Source organism: Thalassophryne amazonica, chromosome 5 (genome assembly GCF_902500255.1).
Source record: "Thalassophryne amazonica chromosome 5, fThaAma1.1, whole genome shotgun sequence".
Lineage (NCBI taxonomy): Eukaryota > Metazoa > Chordata > Actinopteri > Batrachoidiformes > Batrachoididae > Thalassophryne > Thalassophryne amazonica.
Genome location: NC_047107.1, coordinates 33341090 through 33353525, shown reverse-complemented (window position 1 = coordinate 33353525; position 12436 = coordinate 33341090). Strand labels below are relative to the sequence as shown.

The following is a 12436-nucleotide window of genomic DNA, read 5'->3' as shown; positions in this document are numbered from 1 at the left end:
GTGATTGGTGTTTCTCTCTCTCTTTGGCCACGCCCTTGTTCTGGTGCTTTCCATGCACACCTGTTCCTGATTTGCTGATTACCACCTGGGGTTATATAAGCTCACTGGGTGTGTTTGTCCCTTGCCAGTTTGTCGTGCCTTGTGCCTTCATTCCAGCTCTGTACCTGTGTTCCATAGTCCTGCCTGCCTCATTATGTTTACCTGACCTCCAGCCTGTTGCTTTGACCACGCCTGATTGCATGATGATGCAAAACCTTTTAAAAATCAGAGCTGTTTGTTTGAGCTGTGCATTTGTGTCCTGCATTTCCTGACCATCCAGCCTGACAGTAATAGATGGACTACATAAATGTGAAACAACAACACTGAGCTGCAACAATGTGCGGTTTGTGATTTTAAGTCACCCATGAAGTGCTTATGTGAAAACAAATTGTAAAACAGAAAGTTATCCTCAGATCTTTTTTCCAAACCCATTCATACTAGGCCCAAATGTCAGCTGGCAACATTCTTCATAAAAAAGGACAAATTCTTAAATTTGTGAGTCCTTTACACACCTTGAGGCTTGCTGGTGTGAGCTCATTTAGGTCCTTGGATTCCATAGTGTGACACAGAGGAAAGTCTATGATTCCTCGTGGACGGCACATGAGACCACGCAGGTTTCTGGTACCTGTTTATAGCTGGATGGACTGGGACAATGCAGATGAAATGTCACCGACAAGCAGCGTGAGGGAAAACTGAACCGGGTTCCTCGTGCTGAATATGTGGGAGCTGACATTCTATAAAAATGCAAGTAATATTCCTCATCTTAGTCTCTCTAACTAACCACTCATTTGGTGCAAAGTCATTCCAGAAGTATCCAAGGATGCTCCGAAAAAATCCTAGTATTAAAAACAACCAGTCATTGCATCAGGTTACTGTATAGCATCCAAGTCTCACAACCATACAGTCAGAGAGGAAGCACCAAGGCCCTAAAGACTTCAACTTTTCTCATGCAAAAATATCAAAAACATCTCTGTTCAGCTCACCACTACCTCATGACTGCATAAGGAATCACAGGTCTGCAAATGAATTATTTAATTCCTGTCCCACTGAAACACCTGCTCAGCCACAGATTCTTAAAAAAAAGGTTGCTGTTTGATGCATTTCATGTAGTTTCATGCATTTTGAAGGGGAGTTGAAAAAGGACTTCAATTTATTTTCATTTGCATAGCGCCAAATCACAACAAGGCACTAACCTTACCAGCCCCCAGAGCAACAGTGGCAAGGAATAACTCCTTCTGAGGAAAAACCATCAAGCAGACCAGACTCAAAGGAGTGACCCTCTGCTTGAGCCATGCTACAGACACAAATTACAAAAAAAAATTCACAAAACAAATATACAGGCAATGTTATTGGTGCACAGGACGGTTTCTGGAACAGATACCACACCCATCTCTGGATGGAGCCGCACCTCAAACAGAGAGAAAAGAAAAAAATGCAGAATCAAGCATCATAAAGACAAATATAGTGTAATTTGTCAACATTAAGCAACAAGAAAAACAGAAGAAATACTAAGGTGATCGTCAGCCACTAGCCCTAAGTTTCATTAAAAGACCCAGAATTTAGATGAAGTTGAGGCCGCGGCACACTCCGTTTCCTAATAAAATGAATTAAAAGAGTAAAAAGCATAGAAACATACTATGCCAGTATGTTAGCCATAAGAAAGGGAAAATAAGTGCATCTTAAATCTGTACTTCAAAGTCTCCACAGTATCTGACTGTTTTATTGATGCAGGGAGATCATTCCACAGAACAGGGGCACGATAAGAGAAAGCTCTATGACCCACAGACTTTTTAGTCACCCTACGGACACAAAGTAGTCCTGCACCCTGAGAACACAATGCCCGGGCCAATACGTAAGGTTTAATTAGGTCAACTAGGTAGGGAGGTGCCAGTCCATGAATCATTTTATAGGCTAGTAGCAGAACCTTAAAATCTGATCTCACTGGGACAGGAAGCCAGTGAAGAGATGCTAAAATGGGTGTAATGTGTTCAAACTTTTTGCTTCCTGTCAAAAGTCTGGCAGCAGCATTTTGAACCAATTGGAGACCCCTAATGCTGGACTGCGGTAAACCAGAAAACAGAACATTGCAGTAGTCCAGTCTAGAAGAGACAAACCCATGAATTGGGGTCTCAGCATCAGCCATAGACAGGATGGGACGAATCTTTGCTATATTTCACAGGTGGCAAAAAGATGGTGGGTGACACTGCAGTCATCAGCAAAAAAAACAAAAGCAAAAAACAAAACAAAACAGAAAAACATTGTAGTCCACCCAAAACAAAAACTTATATAAAACTATTTCAAAGCTGTAAAAAAAATACTCTTTTTTCTTGATGCTTTCTGGTCTGACAGAAACTGTGACACCACACAGGGTGTGACCATTACAAACCAACAACTTGTTCAGTAACACACAGTCAAAAAGACTTAATTGTCCAACACAGCACGTTACGTTTCCAAGGACATAGCCAGTCAGCCTCAGTATTCCTGTGTTTTTTTTTAATACAAGCTGCTCTATTTGTTTATTATTCAGCAGGGTGTCTCAAAAAGACATGAACATAATTTAAGAAAAATTGGTGGAGCGGTCAAGAAAGCGTTGATGAACTTTAAATCTTGTATTTGATCTTTTATCCTGCCTTTGATTATTATTATGTGATCCTGATTTCTTTTTTCATGTAATCTGATCTGGTGATGAATTCCATGATTATGAACAAAGGTTACAATCCACCCCTTTATCCCGAGCAAAGCAAACAGACAGACAGAGAGAGAAATTATGATTTAAAAAAAAGCATAACCTCCTTCGTGAGGTTCAAAGGCCACATATACTTACTTACTTACTTACGCCTATTTCCCCTCCTGGGGCATAGGCCGTCGACCAGGGTTCGCCAAGCATCTCGGTCCTGGGCTGTCCTCTCCAGCTGTCTCCATGACTGACCCATCGCCTGGATTTTGTTGTATGGCTGGGGGGCCTGGCTGCCTTTTTGTTTCTGTCTTTTGTTTTTCCTTCCAGGTGGCTTGCATTTGGGACTGAGTGGCTGTGTTGCTGAGGTTATCAGGACCTCACCCTGATCACCTGCGGCTCGTCAGGACTCACAGCTGAGGTGCATCTATATGGATTGGAACATGGTGGCATTTAAGACTGGAGTATACAGTGTGTATTTGCCAGAGACTCGACCTTGTGACCAGACGGGTGAGATCGTCGTCTCGGGAGCCATCTCATCATCAGTGGATGCAGAGAACGTCCAGGGTTTGATGCACGGTCTGTGAAAGAGGAGGTGGTGAGGTCTCACGCTCGTCAGCACACTTCCTGAGGTACGTTAGATTTTGTGACTAACATTTATACAGTCAGTAAATGTGGTGTCCCTCACACCTTTATTATATTGAGCTGTATGTTAGTCATGTATCGGCTTCCACTGCAGTGGAGTTTTGTGAACTGGATGTTCCATGCCTGCAGGTTGGGAAGCTGATTAGTAATCAAGCCAGGAAGTGTTTGCTGTTTGTACACCTTTAAGTGTTCTCTCTGTGTGTAGAGTGTGGACTCACATAATGGTTCCTTCTTTCACAGACTCGGTTTGTTGCGGCCACCTGGGGGGTGTCGGCGGGGTCCTTGGGTCCGAACAGCTTCTGGCTCCGGACCGTTAGCGCTGCTGGGAGCGCACCACGCCAGACCGCACTTTCTTTTGTTATTTTTTGTATCACTGTTATGTATTAAATTCAGTTAGCCTTTGTACCGTGCTCTGCTTATTTCATACTGGGTCCTTCAAACGCAGGTCGGTTCTCCGAGCTGCGTCCGACACATAACAGATTTCAGCGCTTAGGTCCTTGCACCAGCTGTTTCTCGGTCGTCCCTGCTTCCTCTTGCCTTGGGGATTCCAGCTGAGTGCTTGTTGCGTGATGTTTGATGTTTGTTTATGTAGCGTATGGCCTATCCATCTCCATTGGCGCCTTCTGATCTCCAATTCCATTGGTTGATGGTCTGTTATGCTCCACAACTCTGTGTTCTTGATTGTGTCTGGCCATCATGTGTCAAAGGCCACATATAGGTGAACAAAATCATAGAGCAGTTATAGGACTCAATCTTCAGGATCAACGCAATCAGCAATCTGGATGTAAAGTCAGGATCAACAATGAGTTATAAAAATCAGAAGTCAGCAATCATCGTAATGAAAGACTGGATAGAATTTGTGGTTGGGGAAGGTGCCAAAACATTTCACCCGTACTACAAATGAGCTTCTTTGAAATGGTTTGTGAAAAGTAGTGAACTGGCATATCACTAACTGACATTAGATGCTTACTACAAAATTAAACACCTACTGTACAGGAGTATGCAGAGGGACTAAGAAAAGTATCGTTATTAAATGAATATATCCTACAAGCTGGGGTACCCGGCGCTGCCTGGGTTAACCTGTTTTAGACATAAGCCAAATGCCAATCATTTTAATCAAAACAATTGCCCAACATTTGTTTTTGTAATGCTGATGTCTTATAAATGTAATAGTTAATGGGCTAAAGTTTGTCCAGCAGAACTGTAAGAGGTGGACTCCCCAAACTAAGTGGAAATACTTGGTTAAAAGACAAACACATTTGAAGTCCTTCATGCAGACTTTGTTTTACAATCAAATTTATAACAAAATTACACACAAAAGGTAGGTAACAGTAAATGTAAATATCGATAAATCAAAATTGAGGTAGTGGTGTATTTCACTGTTTTTTTTACATTGCAATTTTACTAACAAAATGAATGTATTCAGACAGGAAGGCAAACTGGGTTGTACAGGACAGTCAGGTGTTTAACAGTTGAGAACATAAAGTAGCTGAAGAAAGGGATTAAATAAACAGAGATGGCCAACACATATACAGGGCTGGAAATTTGAATCTGCCTGGTCATAACCACAGCCGGCTATTTTGGGGGTAATTTTCAGTTCAACTTTTTAAAAAATGGTACCAGTTTGTTCCCCATGTCACTAGGATTCAGAATATATATAGTTTTTAGGGCTACATATTATAGTTTGGGAGTTTATCCCTGACAGACAGACAGACAGACAGACATAGCCCTTTATGTATATAGATTAACACAGAGTCTTTGAGGCAACTCTGCTGTGATTTGGCGCTATATAAATGCAAATAAATTGAAAATAAATTGAAAAAATAAACAGTACTACAATATTCTCCTCTTCCATTCCTTGTTCTCCAAGGACCCCTCCCATTCTGCATTCTCAGCGTTGAATCCTTTGAAACATCCCTTATTGCTGTGAACATTGCTCAGGAGACCTCATGAAAAGGAAGACGTGCTGTTCGGCCACCTGGACAATACTGACACCTACTGGATGGTTCAGAAATGGCTGTGCATCCAAATCAAATTATTAATTTCATATTTAAAGACTACAGTCAGCGCAGGGTCTGTACATGCAGCAACATGTAGGCTGCTTTTTAGAAAAGAGCTCAGAGGAATAATCCTCTCAGTAAGAATCAAAGTGATAAAAGGAAAATGTTGAGACAAACAAAGGGCTGTTGGAGCTTAACAGACATGTATACACTCGACCAAGGACAATAAAATCATCGGCGTAAAAATCAACTACTGCGCCAAGTTTGACAATTTGCACCACAAATAGATTTTAGAGCATGGAGGACTCCACTGCATTTTGGAGGTGATCTGGATCCAGACTGATGGACGTCATAAATCTCAGATTGCTCTTGTTTTTTTCCCCTGCAGTGTTATAAAGTAATATGGATAAAACAGACTGTGTGTACTGAATTGAACAAAGACACTGAATGAAAATAGGCAGGGTCATCATCAAAGATGACGGTTCATGTCTGTCATTTATTTATAGTCAAAATAGAAAAAAAAAAGTCAGGCTGATTGTTTCAACAAACATGAAACGTCTTCTTTTCACCACATGCATAACAGTCTCATCATAGTGATTCATGTCTTTTAGTAAGATGTTCTCTAATTTAAACTTAAACAGTATTAATGTGTACATCTGTTTTCAACTTCACATTGCAGGAAAAGGATGGCTGAAAACTTTAAAATGGCAAGTAAACAAAAATGAACCATTCTGCACCCGTGATTCCTGCAGAAGACTGAGCGACGCACAGAACGGCAGGATTAGAACCAGAACCTGAGCGAGGAAAGTGGACTAAGACGGACACGGCTCTTCCTCCTCCTCCTCAGAGCTGATGGTCTTCGTCGGTGGGAGACAGAAGGCTGCAGCTCGACACGTCACTGCAGGATCTCCTGCATATTGCTCCCAATAATCTGTCTGTTCCTAGAAGCTTTTTACAACTTCAAATAAACATTTGGTCCCTGTTTATGTTGCGCGTGTTCCCAAAAGAGATGACAAATATTAATGTTGTATAGCATGTCTTCTATTTATGATACTGACTCTGTCATAAAACATATATGATGTCTAATTTCATAAAAGACATTCTGGAAAGACTGTCAATACCAAGGTAAAAAAAAAAGAAGAAAAAAAGCAGCAGCCTGAAATAAACTGAATAAATCAAGATGCAAAGATAAAATTGTGGGTCTGTTTTTGGTTTAAATGTTTGTAGTTTGAGCATTGACTGTATCTGCATAAACAACAGCACTATTAAATCCCTCCCATATCAAAGTATTACTACATTTCTGGGTGGCACGAGGGCTTAGCGAATGGCACCGTTGCCCCACAACAAGAAGGTCCAGGGTTCGAATCTGACCTGATCCTTTCCATGTGGACTTTGCTTCCTCCCACCTCCAAAGACATGCAAGTTGGGTGAATTGGTGAGTGTAAAGTAATTGTAAGTGTGAATATGTTTGTCTGTCTGTATGTGGGGGCCTGTCCAGGGTGTGCCTCTCACCTGTGGTACATGCCAATCCCCCCTGGAGCCCTTACCTGGAATAAGTGGATTTAAGAAACGAATGAACATTATATTTCTGCTATTAAAAAAAAAAAAAAATCACACCAAGACACCTGACACATAGACTCAGCAATCACTGCTCAAAGTGAACTATTTTAGCTACAGGCAGAGGTGAGATGAAGTCATCATCAAGTCACTCTCAAGTCTTGAATCAGCAAGTCCCAAGTCAAGTCTCAATCATAATAACCACCAATTGTTTGCAAGCTGACTTCAGAGTTGACTTTGGACTTGCAGATTGATGACTTGAGAATGAGTTGACAGTGAATTTATCCCACCTCTGGCTGCAGATAACCATGGTAACAATATTTGTCCTTCTACGGTGTTACTGGTTAATCGAATCATGGATTATGTGAAATAAACCTCACCAGATCCCAAGGTTTTTCTTTTGGTAAGTGGCCACAGTACAATTTTTTTATTTGATTTGATTTATTTGGCAATAAAATACGAGTATAAAATACATACATACAAGATTTAAAACTGCCGAGGATAACACAAAAAAGCATAAACACTTATTTCCATTGTGGTCCTCGAGAGAAAAAAAAAGGGTGATAATGCACTCTGAAGTGCCTCAAGAGAAAGAGAGAGAGAGATGCATTTCATGGGAAAAACACCCTCAAGCTGTGCAACATTTATTTATGATTATATCACAAAATGTTGCTGTGCATGGTTGTTTAAATTAAACAATATAGTTCAATGGCAGATAAACTATTCAGACACTGTCTAATCTTGGACAGGTGAACTCATCATCACATTTAGTTCTGCACACTCAGAGTTCTCCAACAATTCACATGTTTAGACTTGATCTGTTCCAGTTTGATTCCACTTCATTAAGTCAATTTCATATAGGCAACACTGATACTGCAGGAAACAAAATATGTTTTTCTAAGCACCTAGAAAAAGGCACAGCGCTTTACCTTTAAACTGAACTCACTCACACTCACTCTCACACACACACACACACACACACACACACACACACACACACACACACACACACACACACACACACACACTAATCTTCAACTGCTTAGTCCAATTAAGGGTCACGGGGGGCTGGAGCATATCCCAGCAGTCATTGAGCACGAGGTGGGGAACACCCAGGACAGGGTGTCCTGGGTGTTCGCACAAACTGAACTCATTTAAATTTAATCTAATGTTACTGCACATATTATGTCTTGTATTCATCTGTATGCCTGAACAATACATGATAGACATTTGATGCTAGAAACAGTATACGCTGGACAGTAGATGAGCCTTTCAGATTCTACAGTTGTTTGTTTTTCATATATAAATTCAAACAGTGGCAGCCTTGGTAGCACCAGTTCCAGGCTCAAGAAATAAGTTCTGTGTGGACCGTCAGATCCATGGGGTTGGTTTGTGTGTTTAAACACCGGAGCGTGAAGTGGATGAGATTGTATGACTCCTCCTGTCAGTCCATTGCTGGTTACTAGAGGTGGGCGGATCGATCCTAATATCGATAATATTGATACCAACGCTGGTATTGATATTGAATGATCCTCGTGTAAAAAAATCGATACTCAAGCTTTTTTCTCTCACGCACACACTGACTGCTGCGCATGCAGATTCATTAAAGTCTACTCTCTGTATGTAAGAGCAGCACTGCTCTGTGTCACACAACATGGAGCAGCGCACCCTTGTATTGTGGTTTGTCAGCCCTCTACCTCAGGAAATTTTGTTTTAAGTTGTGTTGAGTGATTTTTTTTTAAACAAAAATATTGATTGTGATAATAAAGTATTTTGTTGTCACGTACAATGTTTGGTGAAATTCTATCCTAGGTCTTTTGGATCCTTTGGATCTATGAAGCTTAAATATGAAAAGGTATCGGTATCAATATCGGCGATACTGGGCCTGTATTTACTTGGTATCGGATCAATACCAAAATTCCCGGTATTACCCACCTGTACTGGTTACTTCCCCAGACATTTGCCTTTTACAGCTGTGTGGACCAGAACGATGCACTGTGCAGAATGTATGTGAAACATTGTGTTGTTTGCTTCATTCTTGAGCTACCAATATGTCGCCGTTAGTTTGATTCCCAGTCACACTACCCATCTGTGTCCTTGGACAAGATGTCTCTTTGCATTGTCTCCGTCCACACAGCTGTTACTGGGTACCAGCCTTGACTGTGAAATTAACCTGCCAGAGACTGGCGTCTTATTTAGGGGGAGTCGTAGACTCTCATCTACTTCAAGATACAGAATTATGATATAAAGTGGGGAAATAAGTATTTGCTCCACTGTCAATTTTGCAGGTTTTACCACCTACAAAGGATGGAGGAGTCTGTAATTTTTAATCATACACTTCAACTGTGAGAGACAGAATCTAAAAACAAACAAACAAAAAAAAATCCAGAAAATCACATTGTATGATTTTTAAATAATTAATTTAATTACCTACAATAAAAAATATAGACCTCTCCATTCTTTGTAGGTGGGAAAACCTGCAAAATTGACAGTGGATCAAATACTTATTTCCCCCACTGTATGTCTTCTGGGAGGACATCAGTCAATAGTGGGTTGATGAACAACTGAGGGGTCATTGGGTTTGATTCCTGAATGTGGCTGAGTGTCAAACTGTTCAACGCTAAACTTGGACAACCTTTGGTCACATTGGACCTGTGACCCCACAACAATGCAGGACAAAGATGCAAAGAAAGAAGAAGATAACCACAATGTGTATAAGCTGTGCAGAACAAAAGAGGACCACATATACAAAAATGTACTAATTTAGGTGCTAGTTTGAAAAAATAATTCACATCGTATGCATAAATACATCTTCAACTGCTTATCCAGGATGGGGTTGTGGTAATTCACATATATGCACTTGCTAATTCATGTTCCAATTTATTGTCACTACATTTTATCAAGCTCAAGAGTGAGAAAAAAAGTTAAACAAAGGCATCTCTTTATGTTTTTCATTTTGCAACACAACCTGTATGTTCGGCAAAGGTATGCACTGTAAACATTACCCTTTATCTTTCATCCTTTCCCACTATCTTTGGGTTTTGGACTCCAATAAGACAGAACGCTGCAGTCTGTGAGCTTGTGTGGTTATTTTCCACTATTTTGTAGACTGAATGGTTAATCAAAAATGACCTCAGTCATCAAATGCAGACCATATGGTGTACTTCATGGCTTTCTTGCAGTTGTTACAAAAGAATACACTACAAATTTGTACTTTTTTGTTGTGCGGTTCTGGTTCTGTGTTGTTGTTATAGCACGGTTTATTTTTGATAATGTTGAGAATTTCAGCAAACAAATCAAAACCACCATTGTTCCTCAATTAAGTCTGAACGAATCTGCCGCACCTTTATTGGATAAAATTTGATTAATTTTGTTCAGTTCGTCGAGTGTTTTGTCCACCAATTGAAGAGCTGTTGAGTTTGAGCCCATAATTTGCTCAAGTACCCCAGACAAGGAGAAAATGTGTTTGCGTTGCTCTGTTAAAGGGTAAATTCACATTTTCACAACTTCAGTCATATTAACACATTATGGGTCAATCCTCTGAATGTTCTAGTCATCTCGAAGGACTGCTTCATATGGGACAAATTCTGTCTTCACAATATTTGTTTTGGAAAGACTGAATGAAAGAGATTGCACCAGCTGGCAGGAGTTACAAAAATCCGCTGGGGGTCCAAAATAATCACAAAATCATATTAGCAAACTTGTTTGTAATCACTGCTGATATATCTGAAGAACTCAGGCCAGCTAGTCAAGTTAAGGCTGGTAGCATGCACTGGTGCTACACTTCATGCATCTACAACCCCACAACCACACCAACCAAATGTGGGGATGGGCTAACTCGGTCCATACCAGCATCTCTAAAATAACCATCTGTCTGCCAATGCCAGCTCGGCCAGCTAGGTCTAGTTCTTATCAATTATACACATCACTACAACCACCACACTATGTAATTGTCTTGGGTCCTGGATGGTAAGTGCCCAGGCAGACAGCCAGTCTTATCCACCTCTTGAAAGTAACCATGTGTTTGCCAACAGCTAAATGAAACTTGGGTGTCTCCTTGGTCTTCTCCAACCACTGGGTGCTTAACACTGAGGCACTTGCATGTTGGATCATGCACAGAAAAACACCCCACATGACCAAAGTGTAATAGCTGATGCTCCCCCACAACACAAATGATACTCCTCCTTTGAATCTCCCTAAATATCTGCTTGTTTGACACCAAGTCATAATGGCTGTACCCAAGTATCAGGACCCTACAGTATTGGCCCAAATGTTTAATGAATACTTCCTAAACAGTGCGAAAGATATGACAACGCTTTTTGCCCCCTCCAATGTTCTGCCAAGATCCATTTTAAATGATCATCCTGTTTTTAGCTTAGAGCAGATTACTGAACCAGAGGTAAAGAACATTATTTCTGCTTTGAAATGTTCAAAGGCCAAGGATATATCTGATTTAGACACCGACTTCCTAAAAACATATTCTAATGCACTGATAAAACCACTCACTATTCTTGTTAATCAGTCAATTATCTCAAAGGAAGTACCATCATCCTGGAAATTAGCCATGGTAATGCTTATCTTTAAATCTGGGGATAAGACATTGATGGTTAATTACAGGCCAATCAGCATTCTTCCTGTGATTTCTAAAATAATTGAAAAATGGGTCTCCAAATTACTTCTGAAAAAACTTACATATTTCAACTGTTCATCTGAATCAACACAATGGTTTGAATCTTATTTAACAAAAACAGTACAATGTGTCACCGTAAATGGTTCTAAATCCCTGTTTCTTAACAACCCAGTCGTTGTCCCACAAGGATCAATCCTTGGACCTTTGCTGTTCTTGCTGTACATAAATGATTTACCGAGTGTGTGCAAAGATTTCAATGCACAAATGTACGCGGATGATGTGGTCATTTTTACTTACAGAAATAATGTGAAAGACATCGCCTCAAAACTCACGGATGTGTTACACAATATACAACACTGGTTAAACAACACTTGCCTGCAGTTGAATACAAAAAAAAACAAAAACAGTATGTATGATGTTTAGCAAACGTCCCACTGACATTAGAAGGTCCAATGTGTTTTTTGACGGGGAGGAGTTGGAGCTGGTATCTCAATTTAAATATCTTGGAGTTATCCTGGACTCAAACTTGTCCTTCAAAAAACATATTAAAAAAGTAAAAAATACAGTAAATTTTAATTTACTAAATTTTAAACATATATGTCCCTCTCTAACAACTAATGCAGCCAAAACGTATCTCTTTTGCATGGTTTTCTCACATATTGACTACTGTTTCACTAACTGGACATTTACAGCCACCTCGGTATTAAAATCCATAGAGCAGCTAATAGAGCAGTTAAGATATATGATAGACAATCTAATTCTTATCAAAAGCATAAGTTTCTAGACTTTGAAAATCTGAAGGTATTCAAATATGCCTGCTTTATATATAAATGTTTACATGGACTAGCACCAACTCCTGTTAAAGAATTCATTCACATAAAAAGATTCACA

General features: G+C 40.1%; 1 protein-coding gene across 3 annotated transcripts in view; it reads left to right on the top strand.

The window, feature by feature from the left end:
- The window catches only part of adrb3a (adrenoceptor beta 3a), a 107228-nt gene extending 100722 nt beyond the window's left edge, over positions 1–6506 (top strand). For all 3 annotated transcript variants that reach the window (XM_034169945.1, XM_034169944.1, XM_034169946.1), the window contains one exon: positions 6038–6506. Coding sequence is in view for 1 of the 3 variants with exons in the window: in XM_034169946.1 (XP_034025837.1) it covers positions 6038–6083 (46 nt within the window). In the remaining 2 variants the exon portion in view is untranslated. The remainder of the gene's footprint in view (positions 1–6037) is intronic.
- Positions 6507–12436: the final 5930 nt, after the last annotated feature.